The 20,467-nt window shown below is 41.0% G+C and overlaps 1 protein-coding gene across 1 annotated transcript in view; it reads left to right on the top strand.

Moving 5' to 3' along the window:
• The window catches only part of LOC147733017 (transcription elongation factor A protein 3-like), a 292,384-nt gene that overhangs the window by 78,558 nt on the left and 193,359 nt on the right, over positions 1-20,467 (top strand). The window contains exon 3 of the mRNA XM_086957573.1: positions 7,760-7,865. Coding sequence (XP_086813699.1) covers positions 7,760-7,865 — 106 coding nt within the window. The remainder of the gene's footprint in view (positions 1-7,759; positions 7,866-20,467) is intronic.

Consider the following 20,467-nt stretch of genomic DNA (forward strand, 5'->3'; position numbering starts at 1 on the left):
CGGTGCGCAAAACTTTCAATATCACCAGCGTTGTTAATAGAAGGTCCGGGGGAGGACACCTGGATTGTAGAGACCCTCACAGGTGGGGTCGTAGGTAGACGGGGTTGCCTTGTGAGCACTGCTTTGCTCACTATGGAAGGGATTCAGAAAAGGGGGTGGTGATGAACAGAGTGTCTGAATTAAGCAGACCACTCTTACCCAGTCCAAAGATCAGGGCTTGATCCATCACCGTTATTTATCTCACTGCCCCATGCCAGTTCAGAACCTGGCTATATGCAAATCAGTCTGTCCCTGGCCCAGTGCATCATGGGAACAGGGCAGACTAAACTACCAAGCCAATTCTTCACCAGAAAGGAGACAAGCTACCGGGGACCGGTTTCTGGCATTTCAGCTGTCTTCGGCCCGGCTTGCTTGAATCCTGATGGAGCAGTGAGAAAGGGACTCATGTCTGAGTATACCTTGCCACACCTATAGTGGCCAAAAACAATTCAGAAAAGGGGGTGGTGATGAACAGAGTGTCTGAATTAAGCAGACCACTCTTACCCAGTCCAAAGATCAGGGCTTGATCCATCACCGTTATTTATCTCACTGCCCCATCCCAGTTCAGAACCTGGCTATATGCAAATCAGTCTGTCCCTGGCCCAGTGCATCATGGGAACAGGGCAGACTAAACTACCAAGCCAATTCTTCACCAGAAAGGAGACAAGCTACCGGGGACCGGTTTCTGGCATTTCAGCCGTCTTCGGCCCGGCTTGCTTGAATCCTGATGGAGCAGTGAGAAAGGGATTCATGTCTGAGTATACCCTGCCACACCTATAGTGGCCAAAAACGATTCATTTTTGTCCACCATAAGCGTGGAAGGGTATACTCAGATGTGAGTCCCTTGCTCATTGCACCATCAGGATTCAAGCAAGCCGGGCCGAAGACGGCTGAAATGCCAGAAACCGGTCCCCGGTAGCTTGTTTCCTTCCCAGTATAAGAATTGGCTTGGTAGTTTGGTCTGCCCTGTTCCCATGATGCACTGGGCCAGGGTCAGACTAATTTGCATATAGCCAAGTTCTGAGCTGGGATGGTGCAGTGAGCTAAAAAACGGTGATGGATCAAGCCCTGATCTTTGGACTGGGTAAGAGTGGTCTGCTTAATTCAGACACTCTGTTCATCACCACCCCCTTTTCTGAATCATTTTTGTCCACCATAAGCGTGGAAGGGTATACTCAGATGTGAGTCCCTTGCTCATTGCACCATCAGGATTCAAGCAAGCCGGGCCGAAGACGGCTGAAATGCCAGAAACCGGTCCCCGGTAGCTTGTTTCCTTCCCAGTATAAGAATTGGCTTGGTAGTTTGGTCTGCCCTGTTCCCATGATGCACTGGGCCAGGGTCAGACTAATTTGCATATAGCCAAGTTCTGAGCTGGGATGGTGCAGTGAGCTAAAAAACGGTGATGGATCAAGCCCTGATCTTTGGACTGGGTAAGAGTGGTCTGCTTAATTCAGACACTCTGTTCATCACCACCCCCTTTTCTGAATCACTATGGAAGGGGGCGCGCAACTAGCAATGCGGGTCCCCTGCCGAGTGACCCGCTAGGGACAGCATTCAAGAAACATGTCGACCACGCACATATACTAGACCCTGTGGATCATTGTTACTCCATACAAGGCTCACATGGCTGTGTCGTTATTAACAAAAAATACCTCTGAATTGTGGGTTTTGTCAGTTCCCTCTCCTCGCTATATATAGATCTTCTTTCTAGAAAGTTATCCTTCACCCACTTTCTGCCCAATTTACATATACTCTCAGAGTTATTAAAAAGGGTCCCTCTCCCCAAATACAGGAAAGAATTCTTAATGTGTTTGATCGAGGGGGTTTTAAGAACATAATCAAGCAAAAGCAAATCGTTTAAAATCAAGTTATTCAGACCAAGTTCCTCATTGATCCACAGTCTAATCCAACCCAACCAATGATGGACAGCTATTAAATGACTTAAGTAGCTGATGCCCAACTCCTTTTGAGCACACAGGTAAGGGGTACTTTGGAGAGCGCATAGTAATCACCGCAAGAACTTATTTTTGGTAATCTGGAAGAGGTTAAGTTCCACATAGCCCCAGATGTTAATGCCATATGAAACCTTGGATATACATTTAGCTTGCTAGATCTTCACCGGGTTTTTAAGAGGTCTGCTACCCAATCTTGAAGCAAAACTGAAAATTGGGGCAACAGATCAGTAAGCTCCTCGTTCTTAGCTGCCACTAGCGGTTTCCAAAACATGTTGGAGTCGAGTAAGACACCCAAATGTGGCAAAGCCTTAAGATTAGTAATATGTGCTTACAGAGTCCAACTAAGACCCACCACCATCACAAAGGACTTTGTAAGACTCACTAATCAAACAGCCCCATAAATTACATTCATTAGACTGAGCCACATTTCCCTTTGTGACTCTAGTTACTAATTTTAGTAAAGTTGACATCTCAGGTACAAAGGCCTTGTTCTTCCTAAAGGTGTCTGAGGTGACAGAAATATTTAGGACTACAGTACTTCATGAAATAGCCAATAGGAATAAACAAAGAGTGGATTAGGAAGCTAATAATGAATTAATGAATATTATTAATTCCTTTTGAATGACTAATGCTATAAAATGTCAGCTAGTATGGTGTGCTGTCAGTAAAGGTAGATATCCGTGATTAACTCTCTAACTTAAAAAAAACTTCACCACATACATATTTATACAATGCAATAAAAACCTTAAACTGGGCGAACACAAGCTACACATGCTGCATATTTATGTGCTTATGAAAAGAGTGAGAGAGAGAGGTGAACAAAATTAAAGGTCATTAGTGTGTGGTTGGGAGAATGAAAACAAGAAAGACGAATACATGCAAGTCTCCCTTCCCTCTCTCAAAATCATGTTCAAAGTCTTCCCTGGAAAACAAGTTGACATCACTGCCACCTGGATGATGTTTCTTTGAGCGATCACCTCCTCTTCTTCTGATCCACATGGTGCTGGCTCCAGCCTCTCGAATCACCAGGATTCCTTGTGTTGTTTTGTTTTTTAAAAAAAGTGGAGGGTATACGGTCCCTTAGTAAGCACTGCTATTTAAACCATCTGTAGTCTTTCGTCACCCATCTTTGCTTCTTTTTGGTGTCCAAGCTGTGGTAAATTAACTGGTCAAGAATATTTTTAAATTATGAGTGGTGCAAAACTAGGCCATCTTGGCTGGTGTAAATGTAAAAATTTAAATTGATACTTGTATAGCGCACTACTCACCCGCAAGGGTCTCAAGGCGCTTGTACGAATACCGCTGTGGAACCCATCCTGGCTTTCCCTGTGAGGCGTCCACTCCTGGGCACCACCAAGGTGGAGGCCAGGCATCCTTAGTGTTGTGGGGGCCGTTGTGGAGATTAAGCAAGCTATTGCCCAGAGTTGCAGAGTGGGACTCGTTGATTAGAATAGGCACCAAGGCGAGAATAATCAGGTCCGTGGAATTTTGAGCCCAAGCCCCGCTGAGGCGGGGAAATTGAACCCTGGTCCCGGGCTAGACCTCTGCATCAGGGTCTTGCCCGGGACCAGGGTTCAATTTCTGCACTTGAGTCACTGCGTAAACTTGCAATCTCAAATTTAATAGTGGATTTACTTCCTTTCAGTTATTAATTGCTACAATTGGTTATCAAATACATGAAATCTCTTGTATGTTGTACGTTGTTTTAATTCACCACTCTTCATAATCGTCTTTCTATTTTACTGCAATTTTACAAAACATAATCCACATGATTGCATGAATTCTTACATGTCCCTAATGCATTTCAGGTATAAAATCCATGGGGCATATTACCAAGGGCCTTATCGCTGCTTTAGCGGGAATTTTTCCCGCTAAAGCGGCGATAATTTTATCGCCCTATTACCTAGCTGTCGCTAACACCAGTTAGCGACAGCTTTAAGGAGATAGCGATCATCTTGGGGCCCACTTTGCATGTCAGCGATAATTATCGCTAATGACATGCAAAGTGGGCGTGCCAAGATGTTAGCGACTGGAAACAGTCGCTAACATCGCTATCTCCATTATCTACTTTTGGAAGTATTCGCTAGCGCTAATATCTCCAAAAGCTCACGCCTGCCAAAAGCAGTTCTTAGCCATGTTATCCAATGGAAGGTGGATAACATGGCTAAGAGCATTGTCACGACAATGCATGAATATCGCAGATTTTTCATCGATATTCATGCATTTTGCAGGATTTTTACCGCTTTTGAGATAAACCTTGATAATATCAAGGTATCTCAGCGGTAAAAATCCTCGGTGCTCGACGATATAATTTTACCCGCTAACCATGCATAGCGATAATTATCGCTATTGCTTGGTAATATGCCCCCATGTATTTTGGAGGGGGTTGGAGGGCATATCGTGACAGCCATGTTTTTTCAGTTGTGCTATTTTCTCACCTGTAACTCCCATGGGTTCCTAAAAAACGAAATCAAGTGTGTACTGTCAAAGAAAACTAAACAAAAAAGTGTTTTCATTTCCCATACCACCATACCGGAGAAATTCCTAGAGTAGCTCAAACTCAACATCGCCAGGAAGAACGGTGCAGTCTTTCTCCAGTAATGGTGGAATGCCATAATGCATATCTGGTTTTAGATCATTTTCATCCAGTTATCTGATGGCCGTTTTATTCCCATTGGTTTCAACCAGCAAACTCTTTGCTTGGCTCATCCAGCTGTACAATGTAAAATACAAATCTCCCTCCTCAGCACGTGGCTACCGACTGCTTTAGCGATCTTTACAAGTGCTAATGTCACCAGCACAGGGACACAGCATATCACACATACTGTGCAAGTAGTTCCCAGGGGCATTTTTCAATTTCACATACATAGAATAATGGTGCCACCCTATCTCTACATGTGTGTATCACAAGCATACATAATGCAATCTTGATGCGTTGTCATTGCCAGTGCTTATTTTCTCTAGTACCCAATAGTGATGGTGTTTTTGGTTTCCCAGTAGGCAGACTGTGGCCCAGAGAGAGAGATGTGCTTTGCCGCATCACAATGTTTGGTCAAGTGGGAAAGTCAGAACTGTAATTCAGATATTCAGATCTCCTGTCTCCACAATCAACACCGTTGCTGCTATATTGCAACTCCTATGCTGCACTAGGCCATGCCACTGGCACCAGAGCACATGGCCTTCATTAGCACATGAATCCTGAAGTAGGTCACTTTTTTGCTACAACACACCTGCTACACTAAACTACATCTCTTTCATAAGGCAGAGTCTCCACTACAACATTGTTGCCTTTTTTACATCACATCTCCCCCATAAGAGAATCTCTCCTCTACTAACTAGACCTCCGTTCAGTAGAGATAAGGGCAGATTTACGAGCCCCTTGCGCCACGTTTACGCCGCTGTTGCGTCACGCAAGGCGGCGTAAACATGGCACATCCCTACGAGGCATTTACAACGTGACGCATCTATGGAGATGCATCACGGTGTAAGGCCCTGCGCCACTGGAAATCAGCGTCAGGTTTCATGTAGGCGTTCCGGTGCAGGGGGGGCAATCCGTCGCAGGAACGCCCCTGGAAAGTGACTCAGTGAAATCTACAAGATTTCACTAAGTCACTTTCCCAAAGCTGCTACGTCAATTCCTTACGCCTGCTTGAAGCAGGCGTAAGGAGTGACGCACCATGTAATGTATGGGTGGCCCCTGTGCATTGCAGGAGTTGTGTCGCGCTTGCGACGTGACTCCAGCAATGCGCTGCCCGTAAGCCAAAAGATGAGTCACGCATCTGCCCTTCCTTGTACCATGGTGCGCCGTATTGTAAATGCGGTGCATCATGGGTGGCGCAAGGATGGATTTGCATGACGTTTCTTTCCTGGCGCATCTCTGCCGATTTGCAGAGATGCGTCAGGCAACGTAAATCTGCCCCTAAGTCTTCACTACTAGGTCGAGTATTCTCCAATCAACTACATCTCCATTAGACCACACATTCTCCTCTAGCCGCATCATCCACACTAAGCTGAGTCTCCTTCATAGTCTGAGCCTTCACCTCTGAATCAAGATACTCTCACTCAATCACATCTCGTCCACCATAATACACTTCCTTCATCAGACTCAGTGCCATCTTAATGTATGTGCATGCTTGGCAGTTGCCAGGGGCACCACGAGCATAGGGGCCCAATGCTAATCTATGCACACATCAGAATTTAACCAAGTTTACATATTTGTATTCCTGTGAGTGGTTGTGTAGGCAGGGCCCAGTGCATTGCTTTGCCTGGGGGCCTATAATGGTGTTAAGACGGCCGTGCTCAGACTGTGTTTCTTCGATAACACTACATCTTCCTCACCAGACGACACCTCCTCCTCTAGATAATGTCTTATAAAGTAGACTACTCAGTGGCGGTCGCCACCTACCTAAAGTGGTAGGGCAGGCGCGGATGGAGAGGGCGGCGGGTTGGGGAGGGGAAATAAAATAATTGTAAACAAAATGAAAAAGACTTACCTGCTGCTCATGTCAGCTCCCGCTGACTCCTGCCTTGCAGCTCCTCTCGTCGGCTGGCCAAAAGGTATAAGCCCTCAGGGTACAGGTTCCACACCCAATCCCTACGATGCTATCACAAGAGAGCAGCTCCAGGATTGGTCTGAGCGGCCTCGTTTGCTGCTCCGATGGTGAATTGGAGTCTGGCTTTTCTCCAACCAGCTGTATAACACAGCCGGTTGGAGAAACATAATACACCTATTGTATAGTGGGGCTCAGATAGCAGAAATAAAATTATAACATTGTGTTATTATCATTTTATTTATCGTCCGATGGTACAGACTGTGGGCAACGCTCCTAGGCCATTATGGAGGAGCCGCCCATGAGACAACTTCATTTCCACTAGATCACTTCTCCATCACTAAACTACCATTATTTCACTAGATTACAACTCCTGCATTGGGTTACATACATGATTATGTTTGTACAGGAAGAAACACCTTCCTGCACAAAGATAATCACAATAGGCTTTTTCCTCCTGCTGTCTGTGCTACAGAATGCAGCACACATAGAAAAAGGAAAAACAAGGAGAAATAAATATATTTCTTCTTGTTGTGCCTCCGTAAGTTATTGGTGCTTCTTCAGATTTACGATTTCTCGTAATTCTTGGGCAGTGTCAAAAAGCCATGGATATTATTGGGAACGCCCCAAGCAACACCCATTGCATGCCCCTTTAATCCAGAAAACTGCGTACAGGGACTGATATTTATCAGGCAGCATTAAGCCAAAAAAAGTGGCTTAGTGCTGCCCGATAAATATCACGGAGGCTTCTACGCCAGGGAACGTCACAAAAACTGACGTGCCGGCGGCGCAAGGGGCCTCATAAATGAGGCCCCAAGTCTTCTTCACTAGATAGACTCTCTGCTGCCATATCATGTCTCCTTCACTAGATCACATCTACTCTAGTTCACTAGACCACAGCTCCATCACAAAACCACATCTCCAGTAGACCACGTCTCCTCCACTACACAACCTATTCACCCAGTCTCGCCGGTCATACAGAAGGTTTTCCTCTCTACTGTCCCTCCTCATGAGCACCTCTGGATTAATAAAGATCCCTACAGCTGGCCACAGCATCACAAAACTGTGTGCCACTAGAACTGTAGTATCCCGGCTTCTTTGATGGCAAAGACTCTTGGCCTATGGAGCGTTAATTTATTTGATCCGTAGGAAGATTGACTGGAACACAGGGCTCTAAGAATGGTAACTGATTTGTCCATTTTTCTTTCTGTGAAGGCCACCAGGCTCGGTGTGATGGTCAATGGCTTGCGAAAGCACTGTCCGGATCAAGGAGTCACAGAGATGGCCACGATGCTGATCAAAGACTGGAAGCGGCTGTTGGGTGAGAGGCTCTGACCACAAAGTATCCAGCCTGGAGCATAGGCATATAAATGTCTGAGTGCTGCCTTATCTATGAACTGGAATGCCTCACAATATCTGCTCATTTTCCAATATTTATGTTATACAACTTTTCACAGCTACTACATTTACATAGGAACGGCTCTTATAAATAAAGGGCCTCATTTACTATTTTCTGGCGCACTTCAGCGCAGTAAGCCTTCCTGCTGCGCTGCCATGCGCCAAATAAAAGGACAGGAATGCGCCGGATCCACAAGGTACGGCATCTTCCTGTTCTTTTCCACAGCACACAAACAGCAATCGTCCACCCACGCAGACACCCTTCATCATGTTGCAAGGGTGCCTGCTTTGCGGGGATGATTGTATTTGTGCAGGAAGGGACAGCTTCCTACACAAAAACAATCATTGATGGCATTTTCCTCTTTCTATGCATTTTCTTTAGCACACATAGAAAGATGAAAACATTTGGAGAAATAAAAGTATTTGTCCTCCTTGCGCCATTCCTACGCCTCCACTGGGGAGGCATAGGATTCTGATTCATTACCAGCTTTACAAAATGTTGTAAATCTGAAAATGTGTCAGGTTCCATAGATATTGCGATGGAACACCCACAGCAACACCCATGGAACGTATCTTTCACATAGAATAATGCATGAAAGGGGCACATATTTACAAGGCCATAAAAAGTCACGCAGGGTGACTTAACTTGGCCTTGTAAATATGAGCAGGCACACTGCGCCACCGGTGTGTCAATAAAAGTGATGAACCGGTTGCCGGTTGCGCAATGAGCTTGTAAACGAGGCCCAACATGTGCAACCTCTCAGTGATCCTAAATACTCACATATGGATGACTTTGGTGCTCCTATCACATCGAGACCTCTCATTACAATATGAAATATGAACCACAGCGTTATCAGGTCTGTGAAATAAGAAATACAGCACTATCAGGTCTATAAAATATGAAACACAGCACTAAGCATGGGCGGAAAATCCGTTCCGCTCGCGGATTTTGCGGATTTTCGGTAAATTCGCAATCCGCGAACGCTCGCGAATTTAACGAAAATCCGCAAATTAGCACGCAGCGGATTTTTTTTTCTTGGTGATACAATTTTGCGGCGTGCGGTGTAAGTTCGCAATTGCGAACATGTAGGTGCGACGGGCAGCAACAATCTTGCACTCGCGAAATTACAAAAATTGCAATTCTGCACAAGAAATCCACTAGCAAGCAGCATAGACCTTCTGAAAATGATGATTTTTATCAGAATAACTCCTCAGGTTGACATTTGCCTGCACTTTTTTGGATTTGAGGCCTTTTGACTTTCTTTGGATCACTTTTGGATTAGAAATCAACTTTCACAAGTAAGCTTGTTTGGGGCATTACAGTTGCTGTAATGTTGTTCTGCAGAAAAACGAGTTTTGCAAAAGTGAAAGCATTCAGCAGGTGCAAAAGTTCAAACTTATCATTAGTAACCATTCCCTGTAGTGCTTCCTGACTGGGGCCCCTCCAGAGTTCAGTTGCTAGTTGAAACAATTGTATGACCCTGCACTGACCCACACAGCAGGCTCATAGAATAGCTACAAGTAGGCCACAAAGGTCCTGGAAAAAAAAATTGCACTGCAACAGAAAGCAAATTACAGATAAGGAAGCAGGTGCCAGACTGGAATTTTAAAACAGTGACACATTAATAAATCAGCCCCAAATTAATTCATGTCAGTTGAAGCAGGGCAGGTGTGCTTGCTTTTTCCCCCCATAATCTACAGTGATGATGAACCAGAGGGTGGCATTGATGTACCAGAGGGTGGCATGGGTGAAACAGAGGGTGGCAGGGGTGAAACAGAGGGTGCTGGGAACCTGTGATGATGAACCAGACGTAGAAACAACATAATCGCGACCGTTGCGAGCCGACATGTAAGTTCGCAATTGCGAACTGGTACAAAACCCTCGCGAACTGGCAGAAATCCTTGCGAACACACAAAATTCGCGGATTTTGCGGATTGCGAGTTCGCAAATTCGCAAAATTCGCGAACTTCAGATTCGCAAAATTCGCCCATGCTTACACAGCACTATCTGATCTGTAAAATAAGAAACGCAGGGCTATCAGGGCTGTAAACTATGAACCACAGTGCTATCATGTCTGTAAAATAAGAAAATATGTGAACAAGAAGGACCCCCTGAGTGAGAAATAATAATATTCCTAGGACAGGGAAAACAATTGTGTGTATAAATTCCTAGGCAACAATATAACAATAAAAAAGGACAAGGTTGCAAAAAAAGACATGCAGTGAAAGAAACTATCAGAAAGAGTTCATATTTATTACATAATAAAATTGACAGATCATATATTGCATAATAATCATCAATGAATACAGTATTGAATTAAAAACATACAGTGAATAATAAACAATCAATTAACAAACATATGAATTAATAAAAGAAGACAGTTAATATACTCGATAAAAATAAAAAGGAAAATAATCAATATATAACCTTAAGTTAAAATCTATACATTCATTAGGAAAACATAAAATTCATCAAATTCATATCTATAATCCAAAATAGCAAATAATCTATTTACAAAGCAAACCTTATCCCAATTTCATAATTAGAGAACATAAATGACATATTATGAGCAATTTATAATAAAATATCTGAGTAGTCACATAATAATGATGTTCAACATGTACAGAGACCCCATGAGAGGACAAAAAGGTTACTTTGATGAAGGCAGCAATGTAATTATAAACGAGGGTATCGAAGTTGTAGATTCACGTTTCTAAATACAGCGTTATAAAACTGACATGAAGAACAAACCCTTGTGCTCACCTTTCTAGAGACCTGTCATAATATAACGATGATGGTTTTCACTGCGGTGAAATTGAGACCTAACGATAGGGAATGTTTTGATAAAATGTATCTTGAGGTTCTGCAGGTATAAGAGAGGAGAATATCATATAATGCTAACGTCCTTATCTTAGTGCACTCATGCAGAAAAATATTTTAAAGCTCAGCTCTGCTCACCGTATTTATAAAGTAGAACGACTACTATGGGGTGTCCAAATGAATTCCTTGGAACACCTTCAGTCAACAGCGTAGAGCTCAAGATGGCATATATGTTAAAATCTAAAATGAATAAGCGTATCCAAAAGAAAAAATTAGGATAAGGACAGTTATTAACTGATTACTTCGCGCCTAACTGATATTCACGCTTACCTAAAAATGCAACGTACGAAGGAAGCAGATTTCTGTCAGAGTAATTAAGTCGCGAACCACACTTGTGTTTATGCAGATAGGTGAAATAGTCGAAAAACGTCGTGTTCCTTGGTTAAAATCGACGAAGTAAAAGACCCCAAAATTTCCGAGTCTGAAATCATAAATAAATACCACAGACATTATAATGCCTGAGAAGCCGCTCAAAATAGATAGTCACCCTCACCAAACTCTCTCATAAGTAATCAGGTAGATAACCAAGGTAGCGCTCGAGAACACTTACCGAATTAAAAAGGAGACGCTGAAACAGGAGATGGCTGTTGTAGTCTCACGATCGTCAAATGGTGTAACCGAAGACAACGGCGTACTACTCGATAATACGAGTCTGGTATAACAAATAAAAATAAACCAAGTGTTATACTTAGTTTTAGAACACTTAAAAATGAACCGATTAACTAACTCAACAACTACAAAGAGAACTTGTCGTAGTAGACTACGGGCTAGGTAACCAACAAAGCACTAACTACTGCTTACAAAATTACGGCCGCTTATGTGTCTTCAAGAACGCGGCAGCAAAAGATGGCTGTTCGCGTCTCACGGCGGTTCGAAGGTGTATCGCTAGAGTTGGGTGCAACGCAATTTTAAATATACCACATGAGCAGGTCAAAGGTGATTGACCGCAAATGGATTTTTAAAAGTATAAACACCATTTAAGCAGACTTGTAGCTCGGTCGTAAGTAAATAATAAACAAATTTAAAACAACAGAAACCTTGATGGGGCTCAAATAGTATTCTATACAGATCCTCTAACTAAAAGTCTATTGATACAAGAAATAGGTGTAAACCCATATTACACTGCCTATTTATGACATTATAATTAGTTGCAGACTACAGAATACGTAAATAAGGAAAATGACAAGATGGTTAAAATATCGCATTTTCCGGAGGGATTTCACTATTCAATCCCCGTTTAAAAGTGTCCAGAACAAAAATCCAACATACTTCTTTTTTCTTGCGGATAGCGAAACCACCCTTATTATCAGGTGTTCTGATTTTTTCCAGAATGTGCCACTGAAAATCTTCCGGTTTATGTTTTTTTTCCGCAAAATGTTTCACCAGGGGAGCTGTGAGTTTCCCTGTCCTGACAGCAGACCTATGTTCAGTAAGGCGAACCTGAATGGATCTGGAGGTCTCGCCCACATAACCTAAGCCAAAAGGGCAAAGGATGAAGTAAACTGTATTCATGGTTTTACAGTTCCAAATATCGCAAGCTTTAGTGGAAAATCCATTATGAGAAAAATCCTCTCCACTTAAGATGTTAGAACAGGATTTACATGATGAGCACTTGACAGTCCCCTGTACTGGGAGATTGCTCAGTAAGGATCTCTGACTCAATCCTGAACAAGACATTTTCTTTTCATATCTCGAATGAACAATCCGATCCTTAATGTTTCCATTTCTTTTATGTGCGAATAAAGGGTTCGCCAGGTTGTTATTAGAAGTGGGGTTACAATTAAGGATATGCCACTTGGCATTGATGATCTGTTTGATTCGATCATCCAGGGTTGAATGTCTAGTAACACAGACAAGTTGGTCAGTGGCAGCTGATTTTTTCGGTTTTAATAATGCATCCCGATCATAAAACCTAGCTCTTTTGTAGGAGTTTCTAACCAATCTGTGTTGATAACCTCTGTCCACGAATTTCTTCCTCATAACAGAGGCCTGTTTGTCATAGTCACTAAGATTGGTACAACTCCTACGAACTCTTAGGAACTGTGAAAAGGGTATACTTTGGCGTTGACTCCTAGGGTGGAAACTTCTGTAGTGGAGCAATGTATTACGTGCCGTGGGCTTAACGTAAAGGTCAACCTCTAGTTTATTATTCTGATTCATTATTAAAATATCAAGGAATTCAACCTGTTCTGTGCTAAACTGTGCAGTAAACTTTAAATTAACATCAGCCAGGTTGATCCAAGAAAGAAACTCAAGTAATGAGTCCTTTCCTTTGGTCCAGATTAAAAAGATATCATCTATATATCTGGACCAATGGGAGATAGACTCAAAAAAGGGGGCAATTTCATTGTCAATAATCTTACTCTCAAAGTAAGACACATAGATGTTTGCTATAGATGGTGCAACCGATGCACCCATGCTTAATCCTTTAATCTGAGTATATTAACTGTCTTCTTTTAATAATTCATATGTTTGTTAATTGATTGTTTATTATTCACTGTATGTTTTTAATTCAATACTGTATTCATTGATGATTATTATGCAATATATGATCTGTCAATTTTATTTTGTAATGTAAAATAAGAAACACAGAGCTATCAGGTCTGTAAAATATGAACCACAACAGTATCAGGTCTGTAAAATAAGAAACACAGCGCTATCAGGTCTGTAAAATATGAACCACAGAGCTATCAGGTCTGTAAAATAAGAAACACATTTCTATCAGGTCTTTGAAATAAGAAACAAAGCGCTATCAGGTCTGAAAAATATGAACCACAGAGCTATCAGGTCTGTAAAATAAGAAATGCAGGGGTATCAGGTCTATAAAATATAAGCCACAGCGCTATCAGGTCTGTAAAATATGAACTGTAGAGCTATCAGGTCTGTAAAATATGAACCACAGTGCTATCAGGTCTGTAAAATAAGAAATGCATGCTATCAGTACTATAAAAGATGAGCCACAGCGCTATCAGGTCTGTAAAATAAGAAACACAGCACTATCAGGTCTGTAAAATAAGAAACACAGAGCTATCAGGTCTTTAAAATATGAACCACAGCCCTATCAGATCTGTTAAATATGAAACACAGCACTAACAGGTCTGTAAAATAAGAATTGCAGCGCTATCAGGTCTGTAAAATATGAACCACAGCGCTATTAGGTCTGTAAAATAAGAAATGCAGTGCTATCAGGTCTGTAAAATAAGAAACACAGCACTATCAGGTCTGTAAAATATGAACAACAGCACTATCGGGTCTGTATAATAAGAAACATAGCACTACCATGTCTGTAAAATATGAACCACAGCGCTGTCAGGTCTTTAAAATAAGAAACAAAGCGCTATCAGTTCTGTAAAATATGAGCCACAGCGCTATCAGGTCTGTAAAATAAGACATTCAGCGTTATCAGGTCTATAAAATATGAAACACAGAGCTATCAGGTCTGTAAAATAAGAAATGCAGCGCTATAATGTCTGTAAAATAAGAAACACAGCACTATCAGGTTTGTAAAATAAGAAACACAGCACTATCAGGTCTGTATAATAAGAAAAACAGCGCTATCAGGTCTGTAAAATAAGAAATGCAGCGCTATCAGGTCTATAAAATATGAGCCACAGCGCTATCAGGTCTGTAAAATATGAAACACAGCACTATCAGGTCTGTAAAATAAGAAACAGCACTATCAGGTCTGTAAAATAGGAAACACAGCACTATCAGGTCCGTAAAATAAGAAATGCAGCGCTATCAGGTCGGTAAAATATGAACCACAGCACTTTCAGGTCTGTAAAATATGAACAACAGCACTATCAGGTCTGTAAAATAAGAAACACAGCGCTACCAGGTCTGTAAAATATGAACCACAGCGCTGTCAGGTCTTTAAAATATGAAGCACAGCGCTATTAGGTCTTTAAAATAAGAAACAAAGCTCTATCAGTTCTGTAAAATATGAGCCACAGCGCTATCAGGTCTGTAAAATAAGACATTCAGCGTTATCAGGTCTATAAAATATGAAACACAGAGCTATCAGGTCTGTAAAATAAGAAATGCAGCGCTATAATGTCTGTAAAATAAGAAACATAGCGCTATCAGGTTTGTAAAATAAGAAACACAGCACTATCAGGTCTGTATAATAAGAAAAACAGCGCTATCAGGTCTGTAAAATAAGAAATGCAGCGCTATCAGGTCTATAAAATATGAGCCACAGCGCTATCAGGTCTGTAAAATATGAAACACAGCACTATCAGGTCTGTAAAATAAGAAACAGCACTATCAGGTCTGTCAAATAAGAAACACAGCACTATCAGGTCCGTAAAATAAGAAATCCAGCGCTATCAGGTCGGTAAAATATGAACCACAGCGCTATCAGGTCTGTAAAATATGAACAACAGCACTATCAGGTCTGTAAAATAAGAAACACAGCGCTACCAGGTTTGTAAAATATGAACCACAGCGCTGTCAGGTCTTTAAAATATGAAGCACAGCGCTATCAGGTCTTTAAAATAACAAACAAATCGCTATCAGTTCTATAAAATATGAGCCACAGCGCTATCAGGTCTGTAAAATAAGAAACATAGCGCTATCAGGTTTGTAAAATAAGAAACACAGCGCTATCAGGTCTGTATAATAAGAAACACAGCGCTATCAGGTCTATAAAATATGAGCCACAGCGCTATCAGGTCTATAAAATATGAGCCACAGCGCTATCAGGTCTGTAAAATAAGAAACACAGCACTATCAGGTCTGTAAAATAAGAAACAGCACTATCAGGTCAGTAAAATAAGAAACACAGCACTATCAGGTCTGTAAAATAAGAAACACAGAGCTATCAGGTCTGTAAAATATGAACCACAGCGCTATCAGGTCCGTAAAATATGAACCACAGCGCTATCAGGTCCGTAAAATATGAAACACAGAGCTATCAGGTCTGTAAAATAAGAAATGCAGCGCTATAATGTCTGTAAAATAAGAAACACAGCGCTATCAGGTTTGTAAAATAAGAAACACAGCACTATCAGGTCTGTATAATAAGAAAAACAGCGCTATCAGGTCTGTAAAATAAGAAATGCAGCGCTATCAGGTCTATAAAATATGAGCCACAGCGCTATCAGGTCTGTAAAATATGAAACACAGCACTATCAGGTCTGTAAAATAAGAAACAGCACTATCAGGTCTGTAAAATAGGAAACACAGCACTATCAGGTCCGTAAAATAAGAAATGCAGCGCTATCAGGTCGGTAAAATATGAACCACAGCGCTTTCAGGTCTGTAAAATATGAACAACAGCACTATCAGGTCTGTAAAATAAGAAACACAGCGCTACCAGGTCTGTAAAATATGAACCACAGCGCTGTCAGGTCTTTAAAATATGAAGCACAGCGCTATTAGGTCTTTAAAATAAGAAACAAAGCTCTATCAGTTCTGTAAAATATGAGCCACAGCGCTATCAGGTCTGTAAAATAAGACATTCAGCGTTATCAGGTCTATAAAATATGAAACACAGAGCTATCAGGTCTGTAAAATAAGAAATGCAGCGCTATAATGTCTGTAAAATAAGAAACATAGCGCTATCAGGTTTGTAAAATAAGAAACACAGCACTATCAGGTCTGTATAATAAGAAAAACAGCGCTATCAGGTCTGTAAAATAAGAAATGCAGCGCTATCAGGTCTATAAAATATGAGCCACAGCGCTATCAGGTCTGTAAAATATGAAACACAGCACTATCAGGTCTGTAAAATAAGAAACAGCACTATCAGGGCTGTCAAATAAGAAACAAAGCACTATCAGGTCCGTAAAATAAGAAATCCAGCGCTATCAGGTCGGTAAAATATGAACCACAGCGCTATCAGGTCTGTAAAATATGAACAACAGCACTATCAGGTCTGTAAAATAAGAAACACAGCGCTACCAGGTCTGTAAAATATGAACCACAGCGCTGTCAGGTCTTTAAAATATGAAGCACAGCGCTATCAGGTCTTTAAAATAACAAACAAATCGCTATCAGTTCTGTAAAATATGAGCCACAGCGCTATCAGGTCTGTAAAATAAGAAACATAGCGCTATCAGGTTTGTAAAATAAGAAACACAGCGCTATCAGGTCTGTATAATAAGAAACACAGCGCTATCAGGTCTATAAAATATGAGCCACAGCGCTATCAGGTCTATAAAATAAGAAACACAGCACTATCAGGTCTGTAAAATAAGAAACAGCACTATCAGGTCAGTAAAATAAGAAACACAGCACTATCAGGTCTGTAAAATAAGAAACACAGAGCTATCAGGTCTGTAAAATATGAACCACAGCGCTATCAGGTCCGTAAAATATGAAACACAGCGCTATCAGGTCTGTAAAATATGAACAACAGCAAATCAGGTCTGTAAAATAAGAAACACAGCGCTATCAGGTCTGTAAAATATGAACCACAGTGCTGTCAGGTCTTTAAAATAAGAAGCACAGCCCTTCCAGGTCTTTAAAATAAGAAACAAAGCTCTATCAGGTCTGTAAAATATGAGCCACAGTGCTATCAGGTCTGTAAAATAAGACATGCAGTGCTATCAGGTCTATAAAATATGAAGCACAGAGCTATCAGGTCTGTAAAATAAGAAATGCAGCGCTATAATGTCTGTAAAATAAGAAACACAACACTATCAGCTCAGTGAAATAAGAAAACACAGCGCTATCAGGTCTGTGAAATATGAAACTCCGCGCTATCAGGTCTGTATAATAAGAAACACAGCGCTATCAGGTCTGTAAAATGGGAACCACAGCACTATCAGGTCTGTAAAATATGAAACGCAGCTCTATCAGGACTTTAAAATAAGAACTGCAGTGCTATCAGGTCTGTAAAATAAGAAACACAGCGCTATCAGGCCTGTAAAATAAGAAATACAGCGCTATCAGGTCTGTAAAATGGGAACCACAGCACTATCAGGTCTGTAAAATATATAACGCAGCTCTATCAGGACTTTAAAATAAGAACTGCAGTGCTATCAGGTCTGTAAAATAAGAAAAACAGCGCTATCAGGTCTGTAAAATAAGAAATGCAGCGCTATCAGGTCTATAAAATATGAGCCACAGCGCTATCAGGTCTGTAAAATATGAAACACAGCACTATCAGGTCTGTAAAATAAGAAACAGCACTATCAGGTCTGTCAAATAAGAAACACAGCACTATCAGGTCCGTAAAATAAGAAATCCAGCGCTATCAGGTCGGTAAAATATGAACCACAGCGCTATCAGGTCTGTAAAATATGAACAACAGCACTATCAGGTCTGTAAAATAAGAAACACAGCGCTACCAGGTCTGTAAAATATGAACCACAGCGCTGTCAGGTCTTTAAAATATGAAGCACAGCGCTATCAGGTCTTTAAAATAACAAACAAATCGCTATCAGTTCTGTAAAATATGAGCCACAGCGCTATCAGGTCTGTAAAATAAGAAACATAGCGCTATCAGGTTTGTAAAATAAGAAACACAGCGCTATCAGGTCTGTATAATAAGAAACACAGCGCTATCAGGTCTATAAAATATGAGCCACAGCGCTATCAGGTCTATAAAATATGAGCCACAGCGCTATCAGGTCTGTAAAATAAGAAACACAGCACTATCAGGTCTGTAAAATAAGAAACAGCACTATCAGGTCAGTAAAATAAGAAACACAGCACTATCAGGTCTGTAAAATAAGAAACACAGAGCTATCAGGTCTGTAAAATATGAACCACAGCGCTATCAGGTCCGTAAAATATGAACCACAGCGCTATCAGGTCCGTAAAATATGAATCACAGAGCTATCAGGTCTGTAAAATAAGAAATGCAGCGCTATAATGTCTGTAAAATAAGAAACACAGCGCTATCAGGTTTGTAAAATAAGAAACACAGCACTATCAGGTCTGTATAATAAGAAAAACAGCGCTATCAGGTCTGTAAAATAAGAAATGCAGCGCTATCAGGTCTATAAAATATGAGCCACAGCGCTATCAGGTCTGTAAAATATGAAACACAGCACTATCAGGTCTGTAAAATAGGAAACAGCACTATCAGTTCTGTAAAATAGGAAACACAGCACTATCAGGTCTGTATAATAAGAAAAACAGCGCTATCGGGTCTGTAAAATAAGAAATGCAGCGCTATCAGGTCTATAAAATATGAGCCACAGCGCTATCAGGTCTGTAAAATATGAAACACAGCACTATCAGGTCTGTAAAATAAGAAATGCAGCGCTATAATGTCTGTAAAATAAGAAACACAGCGCTATCAGGTTTGTAAAATAAGAAACACAGCACTATCAGGTCTGTAAAATAAGAAACAGCACTATCAGGTCTGTAAAATAGGAAACACAGCACTATCAGGTCCGTAAAATAAGAAATGCAGCGCTATAAGGTCGGTAAAATATGAACCACAGCGCTTTCAGGTCTGTAAAATATGAACAACAGCACTATCAGGTCTGTAAAATAAGAAACACAGCGCTACCAGGTCTGTAAAATATGAACCACAGCGCTGTCAGGTCTTTAAAATATGAAGCACAGCGCTATTAGGTCTTTAAAATAAGAAACAAAGCTCTATCAGTTCTGTAAAATATGAGCCACAGCGCTATCAGGTCTGTAAAATAAGACATTCAGCGTTATCAGGTCTATAAAATATGAAACACAGAGCTATCAGGTCTGTAAAATAAGAAATGCAGCGCTATAATGTCTGTAAAATAAGAAACATAGCGCTATCAGGTTTGTAAAATAAGAAACACAGACTATCAGGTCTGTATAATAAGAAAAACAGCGCTATCAGGTCTGTAAAATAAGAAATGCAGCGCTATCAGGTCTATAAAATATGAGCCACAGCGCTATCAGGTCTGTAAAATATGAAACACAGCACTATCAGGTCTGTAAAATTAGAAACAGCACTATCAGGTCTGTCAAATAAGAAACACAGCACTATCAGGTCCGTAAAATAAGAAATCCAGCGCTATCAGGTCGGTAAAATATGAACCACAGCGCTATCAGGTCTGTAAAATATGAACAACAGCACTATCAGGTCTGTAAAATAAGAAACACAGCACTACCAGGTCTGTAAAATATGAACCACAGCGCTGTCAGGTCTTTAAAATATGAAGCACAGCGCTATCAGGTCTTTAAAATAACAAACAAATCGCTATCAGTTCTGTAAAATATGAGCCACAGCGCTATCAGGTCTGTAAAATAAGAAACATAGCGCTATCAGGTTTGTAAAATAAGAAACACAGCGCTATCAGGTCTGTATAATAAGAAACACAGCGCTATCAGGTCTATAAAATATGAGCCACAGCGCTATCAGGTCTATAAAATATGAGCCACAGAGCTATCAGGTCTGTAAAATAAGAAACACAGCACTAGCAGGTCTGTAAAATAAGAAACAGCACTATCAGGTCAGTAAAATAAGAAACACAGCACTATCAGGTCTGTAAAATAAGAAACACAGAGCTATCAGGTCTGTAAAATATGAACCACAGCGCTATCAGGTCCGTAAAATATGAAACACAGCGCTATCAGGTCTGTAAAATATGAACAACAGCACAATCAGGTCTGTAAAATAAGAAACACAGCGCTATCAGGTCTGTAAAATATGAACCACAGTGCTGTCAGGTCTTTAAAATAAGAAGCACAGCCCTTCCAGG

This window comes from Lissotriton vulgaris, chromosome 2_1 (assembly GCF_964263255.1).
Source record: "Lissotriton vulgaris chromosome 2_1, aLisVul1.2, whole genome shotgun sequence".
In the NCBI taxonomy this organism is placed as follows: domain Eukaryota; kingdom Metazoa; phylum Chordata; class Amphibia; order Caudata; family Salamandridae; genus Lissotriton; species Lissotriton vulgaris.